General features: G+C 35.6%; 1 protein-coding gene across 4 annotated transcripts in view; it reads right to left on the minus strand.

Moving 5' to 3' along the window:
- Nucleotides 1-18,150, minus strand: part of LOC149782405 (inactive tyrosine-protein kinase 7-like) — a 107,975-nt gene that overhangs the window by 81,916 nt on the left and 7,909 nt on the right. For all 4 annotated transcript variants that reach the window (XM_089933792.1, XM_089933790.1, XM_089933791.1 and 1 more), the window contains exons 2-3: nt 11,208-11,510; nt 3,167-3,469 (exon numbers count right to left, since the gene is read on the minus strand). In XM_089933792.1, the coding sequence (XP_089789918.1) occupies nt 3,167-3,469; nt 11,208-11,510 (606 nt within the window). The remainder of the gene's footprint in view (nt 1-3,166; nt 3,470-11,207; nt 11,511-18,150) is intronic.

Here is an 18,150-nt window from a genome sequence, read left to right on the forward strand (position 1 = left end):
GTACACTTTTGTAGATGTCTTTGGTACAAATGTAAAAATCTGTATATTGTACCATAATGCCGATTATCGCGATTAATACAAATTTGTAACATCTGTTGCAAGGACGTTAATCATATCCTGTACATAAATATTTAAGAAGTTGTTGTAGCAAATTTGTTACTTCATTTCATCTGATTTCAGTAATATCTACTTCATGTGAAGTGGAATATTAACATTGTTACTAAATCAAAAGGCTTGATGCAAGTATGCTATGAGCCAAAATTGGTCCAACATTCTATTGAAGTGCATCTATTAAATGGAAACTAATTTAAAGGTTATTTATTTGGCTGTCATGACTAACAGCAGATCAATTATTTGCATAATGTTAAAATACCTTTATTGCAAGGATGTTTGATGACAAATTTGGTGAATCAGCTTTTGCAAAGAAGATATCAAAATATTTTTCTGTTTAAATTGACAGTGACCAGTTTGATGACAGATGAGCAACATTTGTACAAGGCTAAAAGATCCTGACAACACATGTCATGAAAGACTAAAAGTTCCTGACAACACATATCATGAAAAGCTAAAAGATCCTGACAATACATATCATGAAAGGCTAAAACATCCTGACAACACATACCATAAAAGGCTGAAAGGTCTAGACAACACATATCATGAAAGGCTGAAAGATCTAGACAACATTTACCATGAAAGGCTGAAAGGTCTAGACAACACATATCATGAAAGGCTGAAAGGTCTAGACAACATATATCATGAAAGGCTGAAAGGTCTAGACAATACATATCATGAAAGGCAGAAGGGTCTAGACAATACATATAATGAAAGGCTGAAAGGTCTAGACAACACATATGAAAGGCTGAAAGGTCTAGACAACACATATCATGAAAGGCTGAAAGGTCTAGACAACACATATCATGAAAGGCTGAAAGGTCTAGACAATACATATCATGAAAGGCAGAAAGGTCTAGACAATACATATAATGAAAGGCTGAAAGGTCTAGACAACACATATGAAAGGCTGAAAGGTCTAGACAACACATATCATGAAAGGCTGAAAGGTCTAGACAACACATATCATGAAAGGCAGAAAGGTCTAGACAACACATATCATGAAAGGCTGAAAGGTCTAGACAACACATATCATGAAAGGCAGAAAGGTCTAGATAATACACATCATGAAAGGCTGAAAGGTCTAGACAATACATACCATGAAAGGCTGAAAGGTCTAGACAACACATATCATGAAAGGCTGAAAGGTCTAGACAACACATATCATGAAAGGCAGAAAGGTCTTGACAATACATATCATGAAAGGCTGAAAGGTCTAGACAATATATATCATGAAAGGCTGAAAGGTCTAGACAACACATATCATGAAAGGCTGAAAGGTCTAGACAACACATATCATGAAAGGCTGAAAGGTCTAGACAATACATATCATGAAAGGCTCAAAGGTCTAGACAATACATATCATGAAAGGCTGAAAGGTCTAGACAACACATATCACGAAAGGCTGAAAGGTCTAGACCAGGGGTGTCAAACTCAATTGCTCAGTGGGCCAAAACTCAATCGCTCAGTGGGCCAAAACTCAAATCACACGTAAGGTTGCAGGCCGAACAGGATAAACATTCAATAAGCAGAGAATTAAACCTTTTTAAACATTAATATAAATTAAAACAGAAAAAAGTTTTAATAATAAAAAATCATTGGCATACCCATTTTCGCTCTTATGCCAATTTTTCAGAGCTGGATGTTTGGCAAGGCTGCTAATTAGGGAATTTGATTTGCACTTTATATCGCAGGGCCATTAAAAAATATTTTTGCCAAAAATTCTCTCTCGGGCCAGATATAATTGTACGCCGGGCCTGATGTGGCCCGCGGGCCTTGAGTTTGACACATGTGGTCTAGACAATACATATTATGAAAGGCTGAAAGGTCTAGACAACACATATCATGAAAGGCTGAAAGGTCTAGACAATACATATTATGAAAGGCTGAAAGGTCTAGACAATACATATCAATACATTAAATTTTCTCTATGCATATATGCTTGCAGTCTCTGCAAAATTAATATTATGATTTTTTACATTTAAAAAACTATAATTATTTGATGATAACTCTATGCTTGATGACAGGTAAACTCTACCATTAACACTAAAATTTTGAAAATATTTACAAAGAATATCTTTGTCTGATAAAACAATTCTGTGCTTTTTGACAAATGTATTATGCTGACCCCCTCCATGACTTATCATAGAAACACATGATGCATGACACACATTTGAAGACAGATACAGAACCATGTCATAAAATCTTAGTCATGAGAATTACAAAAATTGGAATCACTGCCATAGCCATTAGATCATAATATGTTTTACTGATACAGTAGCACCTAATGTATTGATGGTACAGGAGTACACACATGGCGACCATATGAAACAAGTGTACTGTCCTGTCCTCATTAATACTAAAGTACATATCCAGATTTCAACAATATGTTCAACTTTTTAACTATTTGTTATCAGATCAAAGTATATTCATATGCATATTGAGAAGATGTTACTATGATTGATTCCAATTAAAAATTGACTAGGTGTCAGGCAGACTTTTATACTAAATATATCATGGAATTGTTACATGGGTATCCATCTAGTAGACAGTAAAATGAAGGGTTATATTCTTTAATACAAGACTATATTTACACCAGATTAGAAGAACCAAGCAAACATTTATGAACAGAAAGATAACATTCATTTTTACAGCAGAGAAGTCTTGAAGACAAAAGGGTTTTCATACTTATTATAAATCAAACCATTTGAAAACTTATGAAATCTTCACCTAATGTAAGACAATATGAAGCCTTATACATTGGAAATAAAACCTGTAGGGATTGGTCTTCCAAGTTTCAAGTGACTACAGTTCTTGGATAAACAAAACATGAAACATGTAGCTTGCCTAACTGTGTTAGTATTTTGATGCATTAATAGTTTAACTCCAACTCTGGGAAATAGCCAATAATTTCACCATCATTTGTTACCTGTTTATACCTGAACACACATGTGCTAAAACATGTGGTAAAACAAACATGAAACAGCACCTCGATGATAGGAACATTCATATATAAATCTTGGATGGCTGCATGTATTTTACTAACTGTACTTACAAAATACTTTCAAAGAAAATGGACCACTCTGTGACACTGCTCCAACATGCTCCCATGCCTCACATACGAAGGTGCCAGCATCCTGTCTCTTTAGTGGGTTGATGGCAAGATTTGACTGGTCAGAGGAAAAGGAGTATCGGTCAGTTGCAGTGATATTATGGCCATTTTCCCTCTTCCACTGATAGTGCATAGCTAGTCCCATACCAGGTGGAATGCTTGTAGATAGAGCTGAACACTGTATTGTGTATTTTTCATTTTCAAATGGGTCTGCCACTTCCATTACTGAAACACTAGTTGGGACTCCTACATAAAAGAAACATTCATAAGTTAATGAAAGAGTAGAGATCAGTTCTAAAGTTTACCATAGCACACACCCCTCCCCTTGGTCCTCAGTAGATCATGATTAAAGGTTTGTAACAAAACATAATAAATACTTGTGTCCTCTTGCCACACATGCAAGTGTACAATTTTGGGGAAAAAAATATAATGTAAATTTCATTGCAATTTTTGTTGACCTCTCTCTGTGTCAACAAGCTGCGTACCCAAAACTCAAGGTTCTTCACAGATGGCTAATATCAGACAAAACTAGGTATCGTGTTTTATGCATAACTACCCAGCAGTTTAGGAAGATGGACATATGCACAGACAAACAGTTTATGGAATGGAAAAAGAGACAGAAATAGCCAATTGCAATATTCCCTGATGATTTGTTTTTGCAAAAGCATTGCAATGCAGATAAATTAATTGAACTTAAAAGTTGTAAATGCCCATTATAAAGATTAACAATCCATTTTATACAGTAGTTCTGCAATTTCCATTAATTTCCCTAGTACTATAACCCATTCCAGGACATGTAAAATGGAAAACTACTTAAAGCAATACAGTAATTTTAGTTTGAAACTATTCAGATGTTCCTACATCCAATGCACAACAGGCAACAACAAATAGATATATTGAATGACACAGCATATGCCTACAGCATGTTGCAGTCCTCAGAATAGTCCTATATTTTCGACACAAAATCCAATTTTCTTTTTTTAATCTGACAGTCATCTTGGCCTATAACATCTGGACAGTACTCAAGGTGGCCAGGTGACCTAAGGCACTCACTTTTACACTCACTCATATCCCAAACCAAAATGCATGCTTACCACAAGCTTCTGACAAGCTAGTTGAAGTTGCACAAGCTAGTAAGGGAGCTCACACAAGTGTGCAGAAGGAATTGTTCCAAGTCTGCAAGCTTGCAAGCATGCAGTAAGCTCGAAAAATATAAAATTCAAGCTTGCAAAGGGATTTTTCTCATCAAGTCTGCAAGACTGCAAAATCTAAAATTCTACATAAGCCGGCACGCAAGCTTGCATTATAATTTAATCAGTCCTGAAAGTTGAAAGTTGGCAGCTAGCTATAGATCCTGCATGAGATCATGCAGTACCTGTTGAAATGCTGAATATACATTTTGACTATATACCATGTGCAGTAGGAAACAAGTCAAATTTAAATGTCATTTTGTTTTTAATTCATCACATCTGATAATGCACTGTAGATATATATTTACATTTCTTTGTCTGAACTTATAGGAACATTATTAATATATATTTCAAATTAAACTTATTTCTTTTCCTTGTTTAATATAAAATGTAATTTATTTCTACAAATATCTTTTTTCCAATTTATTGATATATCTTGTTTAAAATAGATAAACAATTGAGCTTTTTGCATATAAAAGAAATTATTTAAGTGATTGTACACTTAATTGGCTATTTTGTCAGTGTGTGGAAACAATATTGGATCTTTCAGTCAAAAATGTTTTGATCCCTTTGATTTTGGAATCCATAGCCTTCTTTCCTATTACAACTTATTACAGCTTCAAACCATCCATAAAGTATGGTAACAACAAATGACAGTAAAAGGCTTCACACCTCACACCTAAGTAAAAGGCTTCAAACCTCATACATATCATTGGATAATCACATTTCTTTACTGCGGGGCCCTGAGTGGTCTAAAGTGCTATTCCTTATGGATCACTGCCATCTCACCTCTGTCTGCATGGGTTCGAGTCTTGGGTTTGACTAATGTGGGCATCATAACTATGTGAGAAAGCTTGCCAGTAGCTCTTACTGAGTTTCCTTCTGTAATAATTGAAGAAGTTTCCAGTTATCTACCTTATGCCCTATCCAGCTCAACAATTGAAATACTCGACCGTTAGTTTAGATAACCTAATTAAAATCCCTATTAATTCATCAAACTTTGTGTCAACTATACAAGAGATACCTCTGTGAATTGCATTATTCAATGCCCAATCAGTAGGACCACCAGAAAAGCGCACATTAATAGTTAATTATATCAATGACCAGAATATTGACGTCTTTTTCCTGACAGAAACAGGGCTAAAAACATCAGGTGATGAGTCCAAGTGTGCGGATCTAACACACAATGGTTACTCCATCAAGTCGTTCCCCTGTAACTCTCGCAGAGGTGGAATTGCTGTCATTACAAAGAATTCCATCATCAAACGTCTTATCAACACCACAACATTCAGCTTTGACCACACATCATTTGAACTAGTCAAAACCAAACTAACACTGGAGCACAGGTCAGTCCATTTTTTCTGCCTATACCACCCTCCTCCTAGTAGAGTAAAAACAAGCTGCTGAATCTCTCTTTTTGGAACAGTTTCCGAATCTCCTGGAGTATGGAAATTTGAAAGGTGGCAACCTGATTATTCTTGGAGATTTCAACTTTCACTGTCCCGTAAACCCAAACACATCAAAACTCATATATTCCATTAATGTTTTCAACCTCAAATAGTCAGTTAACCAACCCACCCATAAACATGGTCACATTTTAGACTGGATTCTTCATAGACCTGATGATAATGTTCTACGGTCCTCCCTGGTATCTCATGACCTTGCATCAGATCACCTCTGCATTATATGCCATCTTGACGTATCAGTCCCTAACCCTCCACCTTTATCTGCTACTAAGAGAAACCTCTGTTTGATAAATAGAACCAAACTAATGCATGACAATTGACATCCAAGCAAACCTAACAACTTGCATACCTCCTACAGCAGAACAACTCAATAACTGCCTGCATTCATTGCTTGACAAATATGCCCCAGCTACCAAGTGCAGAATATCCATTCAAAAGTGTTCTCCATGGTATAGCAGTGTTAGGGACCAGCTTCGCACCCATAAAAGAGACTGCCGTAAAGCTGAGATACTTTCACTTTCCACCAGACTCACTATTCATAAGCAAATCTATGAAGCCGCTAAGAAGAATCTCACAAATATAGTCCATGCAGCGAAGTCAGCCCACTATACTACTGAGATCATCGAAAGTTCCAGCTGCAAAGAGCTCTTCTAGATTACTAACAAGCTAATGTACACCACTTCCAACTACCTCCTCTCCTCTCGACCTTCCTGACATGTTTGCAAATTTCTTCTTTGACAAAATACAAACCATTAGAGATAAGCTTGACACCACAATTTCAATTGACTCGTTGTCACCATACAGTTGGGATATGGAATTTGAGCGGCAACCATTAGCAGCATTTGAACCTGTCTCTATGGATTTTGTACGTACAACTGTGATGAAGAGTGCACCAAAGTCATGTGAACGTGATTCAATTCCAACATAACTGCTGCTTGAATGCTTATATCCAGCATTGCCTTCACTAACTGATGATATTAATACCTCTCTCTCATTCGGGCACTTCTCATCATTTTTCAAAACTGCCATTGTAAAGCCTCTGCTGAAGAAACCAACACTAGACCATAACAATTTAAAGAACTATTGCCCAGTTTCTAATCTCTCATTCATATAAAAGTCTTAGAAAAGGTTATTCTATCCCATTTTGTATCTCATCTGAAGTCAAAGAGTCTTTTTAGCAAGGTACAATCTGCATATCACCCTTGCCACAGTACTGAAACTACTCTTCTAAAAGTAGTTAATGACATTTTCTCTGCTTTAGATAGCGGAAAGATTACAGTCCTCACCATCCTTGATTTGTCTGCAGCATTTGACACAATAGACCATCATATATTACTTTGTCATCTCCAGCATGTATTTGGCATTCATAATACAACCTTACTGAGGTTCAAGTCCTACTTGGTCAACAGGACACAAATTGTATCTGCAACTGGAATACACTCCAGCCCAGTTGATCTATGTTGTGGTGTTTGACAGGGGTCTGTTCTTGGACCTATTCTCTTCATTCTATACACTCAGTCACTCTCAAGTGTCATAGATCATCATCCAGTGTTTAATCAATTGTACGCTGATGACACCCAAATATACAAATCTGGACACCCAACTGAAGTTGATGCTACCATCCAAGGTGTAGAGAGGTGCATTTCTGATGTGAAATCATGGATGACATGTAACAAGCTGCAGATGAATGATGATACAACTGAGGCCATTCTGATCACAGCACAAAGACTTTCTTCACATCCTTTACCTCAAATAATAAATATCAGCAACACCAACATTAAATTCACACAGTCAGTATGAAACTTAGGTGACAGTTACTATTTCAATGCACCAACTTGTGACGAACATATGCAAGGCTGCATTATCTTGAGCTGAGACGCATCAGCTCAATTCGCAAATGTCTTTCAGTTGATGCTACTACAACACTTGTGAGTTCATTAGTACTTTCAAGACTGGACTATTGTAACTCAATTATGTCTGGTTCATCTCAGTATCTGCTCCAGAAACTTCAAAAAGTTCAAAACACAGCTGCTTGGATCATACTTAGAGTACCATGATCAGACTATATCTCCCGCTGCTCTGTACCATATTGATCCAGAATCAAACACAAAATTTGTTCTCTGTGCTTGTGCTACATTTCACTGTTGGACTCTAGTCCAGCATACCTATCCGACCTCACCCATGTGTACATACCAGCAAGATACTTATGCTCCTCTTCTGACAATCATATACTCAGTATTCCCACTATGAAAACAAAGTCATATGGACAGCATTCTTTTGCATACCAGGGCCAAGCAACATGGAATGAATTGCCCACTGAACTTAGACACAAAGACAGTGATCCCATTCTAGAGTGCTCTCAAAACTCACTTATTTCAACTGCAAGAACAAACTTAAAGACATAATAATGTTTCCTACCTTAAATATTCTCAGCATGTTTTTTTATGTTTTCTAATTTAATGGTGTTTGTTTTTGTAATCATATTATTATATATCTGCTTTTAAAATCTTATAGGTGTTGTCTAATGTTGTAAAGCGCTTAGAGCTTCTAAAGATTAGGCGCTATACAAAGTCCTCATTATCATAATTATTATTTTGCTTCTGAATTTCTTCTGTGATGAGATTACTTTTGCAGATTGTTGGAAAATGATAAAAGTAATTTGTACAATGTCAAAAATGTGTTACTAATCCTTTTCTTCTTTAAACATGTTATTTCCATATTTTTCAATTACTTGATTGTTGTGTGTCTTGTTCCTGGTGAAATTCTTTATCATTTAGCATTCTGTATATTTTGTCTCTGTACAGATATTACTTGCATGATTGTTGTTATTATTTCCATGAAGAAGACAATGTTCTAAATTTCATGTGATTCTTTCCTGGCTATTTTGTTAATAATGTTTTGGGTTTTGTATGTTCATCTTGCTGTGCTTTCCTTGGTTTGTCCCTCTTAACTGATAATGATATGTTCCAAATTTAGTTTCATACCCCTGCAGCCACTCTCTCGTATTCTGCTAAAACTGAGCTGATATTTCCTCTTCTCTCTCACATTCCTGTCTCAAATGTCTTTCAATTTCTCATATATTTCACCAGTAGATTTGCATTAAAAAATTACATTCATTTCATGATCTATTTGGAAGAATTTCTGTTCATATCTTCCAGTTTTATTTTTCATTATTCTGATGACAGCATCAATTTGATGTAATGTTGTTTCTCTCCTGTCTTCAATATATTCCCCCAGAACCAATGTATGTCTATATTTCCTTGGGATGATAGGTGTTTCCTTGTTCAACCATGTCTCATAGATGTCACTAGTTCTTTTTTTTTTTAAATTTCAAGCTGTTCCAATATGATTGCTTTCTTTCATTTAAAGACTTTTCCCAAATATGATTGCTTTCTTTCATTTAAAGACTTTTCCCAAATATCTATGATATATCTGCTTGTTCTCATACTTTCCTAATGTAAATAATTTGTGTCAATGTGAATATTTCTGGAGATACACTTAAATTATGGTGTATTTTAGTACGTCATTTGCAAGAATTGTCTGTTCATGCTCATCAATACACTAGTTAATATTACAAATTTACTTTTGTATACGTGTATGAGATATAGGTATAGGGAAGTTATTGATTTCTTGCCATGTACATTATACTCCCATCAGATTGTTTATTTACATAAATATTGATTTCTTGCCATGTACATTATACTCCCATCAGATTGTTTATTTACATAAATATTGATTTCTTGCCATGTACAATATAGTCCCATCAGATTGTTTATTTACATAAATATTGATTTCTTGCCATGTACAATATACTACCATCAGATTGTTTATTTACATAAATATTGATTTCTTGCCATGTACATTATACTCCCATCAGATTGCTTATTTACATGAATATTGATTTCTTGCCATGTACATTATACTACCATCAGATTGTTTATTTACATAAATATTGTAAAGGAAGAGCACATATTATGAATACACAGTTTCACACATTGTATTTTATTGTTCAAATATATAATCATATAATGATGACTCCTCAGGTGGTATCCAAACATAAATCACACTTGATGTCTCAGTCTCTCCACGGGCAATCTTCATTCACTGGATGCCTATCAGTAATTCAATCAGCCGATCAATGATAGTATTCAACAGTGTTCAAGTATAGATGATTTGTAGGTATTCATCCCTCCACTGTGGGACATATTCACTGAGTGAGCTTGGAGAAGATTAAGTCTACCCCCCCCCCCCCGAATAGTGGAGAATATAAAAAAAATTGTGAAATGTACTGTACCTAATATAGAAATAAATGGTTGGGTTTTTTTTCTTCAAAAGTCATTGTTCTTCTTTCTGTCATAGTGAGCTTGGTCTTAAATGACTTCTTGACCCCAAAATTAATAAACCTCTTCCTTGCCAAAAATGCAAGATATTCAAAAGTGTTGGTAACTATAAATGTTTGGGTACTTCAGCTTTTTATGCAGAAATCTTTTTTCTTTGTTCACACCAACTTTCAACCTGTTGATTCCAAAATTGATAGGGTTCTTTCTTACCATAATTCAAGGCATATAAAATGTTTGACAACCAATGATGATGACATCACTCTAGTTAGTTTTGAAGACCCAATTTTTCTTCTTTCAGTCACAGTGACCTTGGCCTCTGAAATCTATATATTTTGCCTTAGCACAAGTACAAGCAATCTCCACACTTTTTTCAACTGCTGATGGTGGAGAATTTGAGATAATGTGCAGAAACCATTATTCTTCATTTAGACACAGTGACCTTGACCTTTGAACTCAAAAATGGTAGGTTCTTTCTTACTCCAAATATATGGTGATCAACTAGAGTTTTTGTGCCAAAACCAAGTATGTTACATAAAGACGTATACGCTGATAGATGGATGGACAACATCATAATAAAATTAGGTTCTGCCTTATGGCAGGTGTGTACAAAAATTATATTGTGCCAGGGCAATGGGAGTAAGTGCCTTTCCCAGGAACAAACACAACCTGCATCTTTCAAACCACAGTTCCGGTAAGCTAGGCACTAGGCGAATGATGTTCTGTCAATGGACTTTGTGCCTTTCATAGTATAGCAGAAAAACATAGACACCATGGTTATTTTTAAACTTTCAAAAAAAAAGAGATGTAACATAACTTTGTTACCCTCAAAATGTTTCTTACCATCTTTCATTTGCAGTTGTCTTAAACTATTAATTTTTTTAATTAAAATCTATCAAAACTGTTTGTAATGAGCTGTTTATCAAACCATATAAAATATATTATAAGTCTCGTCACTATATACCACAAAAAAATAACAGTAGATAATTACCTGCTATAACAAGAACTTGTCCTCCTCCATCACTACTACCAACAAGTGGTTTGTAATAGTATCTTCCAGCATCACCCACTGTGAGATTAAGTAGACGGAATGATACTATGCCAAGGGAAACACCAATATCTTTGACTCTGTTGCTGTAACTGGCAACTCCAATGCCTGTGATGTTATTTGGGGCAAAACGGATGATATTGGCTCCATATGGATTAACAACAAACCGATACTCTGATATATCAGTCCAGTTTGTTCTCCAGCTCATGAAAACTTCTCCCTGGGCTACTCCCACAGCAAACTCACCTGAAGAAAAATGAATATGATTCCTTAGAACAAAATACTTCGGTATTAAAAATTGAAATGATTGAAAGTTACTAAGAAAAAAACTCCAGTTACTAATTAACCTATTATATGCATATGAGAGAAATAATATTGTATCATGTAATTAATTTATTATTATTATTATCATTATTATTATTATTATTATTATTATTATATGTCTGGGAGTTTTGTTTCTTCTTTTAACAAGATAACATGTGGGTATTACTGAGATTGAGAAGAAAATTTTCTGGTGCACCAGTGTCAGTAAATATAATACAAAATACCATCCAGGATTCATGACAACTTCAATCTTCACTATCCAATGTTTTTTTTTATTCACATTGTACCACAGCAATCATTGCCATATGCCTGCCATGTGCAAGTACCCACATCTGGCCAACATCATTGTTTTATATGGGTACATTTACATTAGAGTGTAACTTTAAAATCAGTATGTGGCCCATACCCTGGAAGCACCTGTCTGGCATATGTGAAAAGTAGAAAGTTAAGAAAAGATGTTTTATGCTCTGGAACGAATTCTGGTGCAAATGTGATCATCATAAATGCAAGAATTCCCACTTAAAACTAAAATGCAATTCTAGATGTATAGCCCCTTGAGGGGACTGTTGTGGCAAAACAGAATTAAGAGGAATATCAGATAAATAAACTGTATTGTCCTTTTATTATTTTTAACTGCTGAGTATTGAAACCATCTATAATATTCTTGAATAATGACAACATACCAAATTTAGTAAGAAAATTCTCATCTTAGCATGATCACAGCCAATTAAAACTTTGTTCTAATGCCACTTGACCCTGAGCCCAATATAACTGTCAGAATATCACTGATTTGTCTCAGTGTCAAGGGAGTATTGACAACAATGTCTTGTCCATAGATGGATGGAAGATGGATGCATAATGAAAGGCAATGGGTCATTGCTGAGGCCATTCTCATCTAAACACCTACACAAAGAAAAATAAGTAGGTTTATCTTGCATATCTGTGATCTACTTATTTCATTGGTGGTTGTCATATGTTGCAGAATGTGGATTGTGGTGTTTTGTGAGTTGTATATGACATTCATAAAAGGATAAGGGTTCAAAATGTAAAAATCATACTACTTTAAGTTTATCACAGATAAAGCAAAAACTTACAAAATCTTATGTTTTATATTTTTTGTTATAAGTTACTATACTATCTTCCATGGAATCCAAATGTTTGGCAATAATAAGGAGCTACAATACTCTTCTCATCATTGCTTTGTATTGAAATTTACTAATAATGTTGTCAATAGTAAAACACCTAAATGTACAGCTAAAATTTTGTTTTTAAATGGTCTATCTGCAAAAAGATTCACCAGGATTGAAGATGCTGGACATTTCATTGTTAACCAGGCTAATGCTGCAACATATCTGTCAATGGCCATCCTATATTCATACTAGCAAGCATGTCACCAGAGTTGATTTAATCTAGGTTCATGCTGGATTTAATTTTGTTCTGTGAAGTGACTACCTGCCTGACTGGGGCACATTAATAAGAAATTTGGGAGAAGTTTGTTCTGAAAAAAATTTGAATATTTTAAAACGCTGTTTAAAACAGGTATTTTATTAAACATTTGAGATTAAAAAAAATACATACATAAGTTAACTAAATTTATGAAATTATGAAAATCGTGGTTAGTTTGATTCAAGAAATTGTATCATGACTTTATTATTATAAATAAGTTACTGCAGAAATTAGGTGAAAGTCATAGAAGTATAAGTCCTTCCTTCCAATTTTTACTGGTTGAAAACTACAGTCTCACAAATCCAGCCCTCCCAGATTTAAACTTTATAGATAGAAAACTAACAGTTATCTGCCCACTTAGGTGACAGTTAGAGTGATCTTCCTTTGATACCTAGTTTGGTACCAAATCTCGGGAATCTTAAGTTATTATAAATCTGAAGACACTCCCTATATACTGATGTAACTTGGTGGAGGATAGAAGGGTGTACGTGTGGTATGTTCAAGTAAGTACTTTCGAAGAAATATCGTTCACTAGAAAAAATTCTTCTTCAAATATGTTACCTGATCATAATACCATAGGAAGTTAGATACGGTGTAAGAGGTGGAGTGAAATACATGCCCTTAACCAGGAGAGACCACCTCCAGTCCCGTAAGGTACAGTATATGAAACATCTTGTAGATAACCTGACTGGAAGGTAGGCTCCGTATGTCGGGGAGCCGATTCAAAACAAGAAAGTATATCACTTTTGCAAATCCAGCATTAATCGTCAAGCCATCATTATAAATCTGTGAAACGTCATGGGAAGGTTACGTTTTGTTCCACGGCTATAGTTCCCACCACATCAAACTGAGCCTTTTGTGATGTAAGATCTACGAGATAAAAGGAGTCGTATATACGGATCTCAATCCATTGGCAAAGATAATATCAGAACAGTTTTGCTAATATGCAAAGTTTGTGGCAACTGCCATAATTTTATGGCCAAGGTAAAAAGCAAATTATTTGGTGTGGGTTTTTTTTCTTTTCTTCTGAAATACGGAACGAATAACGATTTTTATCCAGGTCAAAAGTGTCTCGGTTTATCATCGTCCTTTTCCTCTGTGAGGTACAAGAAGGCATGTGATCTCCCTCAATGTTCCGGCTCGGTCTTCCTAGATGACCTTGAGATGAAGTATCCATAGTAGACATGAACGTATTACCTAAGTCTGATTACCCATGAACGTTAGCCTGTTCAAAGCAAATAAAGCCATGGGTGTCCTGAGTGATGCTGACCCATCTAGCTGGAACTGCATATAGACAGGTCCACAAGAGGCATATATTCGCTGATTCTGCCTGTCGTTTGAAAATGAAGTGAGAAGGCAGATCTTAAAAAAGAGGTGAACCAGTGAAACTCTTGAGAGCGGATGAAAGATGTCTTGTTCAGTCATGTTTATACCCACGATTCATTCCACTTGGACAATGATCCAACGTCATCGGATATGTGTGCAATCAAAAGAAGATTGGATAGTGATAACGCACTGTACCAGGGATCATGCATCGTAGGCTTTAAATGTGACTGGTACTAACTGTTTCACGTTGAAATCCATAAGAAGTTAGCTATTAAGGTATGGATTCCTGCCGTAGTATAGTTTTCTTGTGCGACCACTATGAGAATATATTCCACTGCCTTCATATACCATCTCGCTTCAATGATTTCTCAGCCACTGGTTATGAGAACTGTTGTTTCTTTAGGGCGTATTTTAATAATATCCAGACGTGACAATTCAGTAACTCTGCGCTGGGATCAAACACCTGTTATAATGGTTACCTGAGCAGATGAGGAAATATCTCCATTTTCTAGCGATTATGTTGCAAGATTAACGAGGATGTTGATCCAAGACTAGTTTTCAAACTAACTATGCCGAATGTAATGACCAAAAATTGGGTGACAAAACTCGAAATTGTACGATGAAAAGTAATAACAAAGTCTGACAAAATTCTCATTTGAAATATTTGTTATTTAATTTGTAAACTGTTAATCTGACTGATTCATATTGCAATAAAAAAGCACCTTTCTAATACAACTTTGCAAGACAATGTCTAGTTTTGTGTGCCTTTGTTATTCACTGCCGATAAATAGAATAAAGTAGTCACACAATTTATAGCTCATTATGACATATACTGAAACATTGTACTTTCTTTCGATAATCAGTCAATTTAACAGTTTATAAAATCATAAGAAACGTTTCAAATATGAACTTTTCAGACTTTGTTGTTACTTTATCATTGTTCGAATGCAAATTCATATCGCCCAATGTTTGGTAATTTAATTCGGCATAACTTTGTTGAAAACTATCCTTTCGGTTAAGTTAATTTAGTAATTAATATAATTTGCAATGAAATGAACTTTTCTGATATTACTTTGCATGACTCTGTCAGGCTTTGTGTGGCTTTGCCAGGCTTTATTTGGCTTTGCCAGGCTGGGTGTTACGTTGTGAGGCTTTATGTGTCTTTGCCAGGTTTTTTATGGCTTTGTCAAGCTTAGTCTACTTAATAGCACCCTCAGCAATCGCTCCATCATAGGTCTATCTAGTGGGTATCAAATGAGTGGAATCCTAGAATTGAAGAGGCCATTCCGTTTGCATTAGTTGATTATTAATGGTCAATGAGTCCTCCAATACCTTAGCTGGCCTATGCTATGTCGAACTTGGATATGGGTTTGTCATTAAAGACACACGTTAGAAAATCCCAAGCAAGAATATAAAGTTATGGAGACTGGATTGGCCGAGCAGTTTGAAATACGTCACCACGTCATGTACTTGCAGATGTATCACCGACGTGAGTCCAATGAAATCTCCCACCCATCGAGATAAAATCTCATACTGTGCAGATTGGGAGCGATTGTCCAATGGCCAAAGGTTGGACCTCCAGTCGGAAAACTTTTTTTCCATTTGGCAGGAAATGATTGAAGAAGTGAGTAAGACAGAACTCTCATTGGAGTTGGCGGAAAACTTAAGTCTAGGCCTGCCAGGCTGAGTCTTCACGCATCATAGTAAGATCTAATAACTTAAGCGCCAGTTTGGATAAAGATAGTGAAGCTAATGTCTTCAGTTTGAATCGAAGTAGTTGGAAAAGAATATCAAATATGGCAGCTAACTACACTTGCAGCATACCATGATTAATAATATTAAGAAGCTGTCACTTAGAAGATGTTTTCTTTTCGGTGGCAAAGACCTGAGTATGAGTGAAGATACATCTCCTGGAAACTTAGGCACGAGGCTGGACATCATATGCCAGAAGTGCCTGCCTGAATCATGCGAGTTAGACTGATTTAAGAGAGCACCTGTATAGAGTTTGCGTCATCCGCAGGAAATGCCTGGCAGCATTATCCGGGTTAGACTGGTCCAAGAGAGTGCCTATAAGTACTATGTAGGTCTGAATGCTATATAACTTGGTTCATGAACTCGGTCCTTGGTTACTGTGCTGTAAGCTGAGCATTATACACATGATGTGCCTTGTGTCGCTATGCGAGTCGTGGAACTTGACAAATATGGATGATGCTGTATAATTGATTGCGGTCATAGTCTATTGCAATCAGAGATTCATGATCCAATCCGGGCATCATGGAACAGGGACATCTTGGCCTGCATCACATTGTCCAGTTCTTGAGCTTCTGAAGAGGCACGAGACAGTGATCCATACAATTAGTCCATACTTATGATATGCGAGATGGTAGCTGAGGCTGTTGTTGCTCCTTATCTCACTACCCAGCAAGCTGATGATATTTACGCCCGCAGTATGTGCTTCTGCACCTTCCCCTTTAGTACCATATAATTAAAGCCAGTTGACTTCTTTCCATCATATGCAAGTCTGATCTGACATAGTCAAAGATTGACAGAGTTGTGTTAACATGTAGAGTGGCTATCAGTTTGGTTTTGCCCATTTCTAAATCTGTAAGACAAATTGTTAGCAGACACTATATATATATATATATATATATATATATATATATATATATATATATATATATATATATATATGTATCGTGGCACGCATCCTCCTACTCCTATATGAACTCGGTAGAGTCTGTACAGAAATACACATTATGACGATTTCATGTGCACCGCTTAACATATGATGTACGGACACATAAGTTCATAAAGCAGGATGCGTGCCGCACTAATCTGTATATATAATCTGCTTTTAGTTTGTCTTACAGATTTAAACCATGGGCGAAACCAAACTGACAAACGCTAAACATGGTGAGATTACTCTGGTAGAGAATTAGAGCGTCGCTATTAATACTCGTGAATTGAGCGCTAAATTATTAATTCTAGTAACACCTTGCCTGATAAAAGGGTAATTGTTTTACTGCTTATACGGGTAAAATCACTCAAGCGCCGCTGACAATAGGTATGAAGTGGATGGCATGAGTGAACCAGGTATAGAAAACTTACCAGTACATATCCGACTTACAGTTTCACACAGAAATGTTACATATAATGCTGATACGAACAAAGTTAATGTTAAAAAAGATAAAAGCTAAATTAATCTTGAGAACAAATATTGAAAATTACACAAACATATTTAGAAGGTTCGTTATTTGCATCATATTTTAAAATCAAAAGTTGTTTCGACTCTATGGTCACACACTAACTAACAGAAGGAAGAAATATTAACATGGTTTGTGTTACGTGTTTAGGTTCTCATAAACAGCAACGTGAAAAAATGAAGACAACAAGCTTTGTAAAAATTAACAAATAATTTATTTCCCAAGAAAAACAAGGTAAAAAATGAGGAAAATAATCAAATCTTAAAATAGTCAATGAATAATCCAATAATTAAAAATTAGAAGTCCTAGTAATAAAATGTTCTAATGAATTTGAATTCGAGTCCCGACGAAAATCCAAAATGGAAGGCGATGCCGAATAATGTAGCCAGTATAGTACTGATGTATCTACATTTCTTCTTTGAACCACAAAAAAATAACATTCCCGTTTTGAATTGCGAGTAAAATTTCAATTGATGTCTTTCCCCAAGAATTCTGTATGAGCACTTAAATATTCCCAGGGAAAAGAATTTATCTCTTAGAATCCAAATATTATGAAGAAAAATTACAATTCAGCTACAACTGGTCAC

This window comes from Sinohyriopsis cumingii, chromosome 15, assembly GCF_028554795.1.
Source record: "Sinohyriopsis cumingii isolate HCF-2022 chromosome 15, ASM2855479v2, whole genome shotgun sequence".
In the NCBI taxonomy this organism is placed as follows: domain Eukaryota; kingdom Metazoa; phylum Mollusca; class Bivalvia; order Unionida; family Unionidae; genus Sinohyriopsis; species Sinohyriopsis cumingii.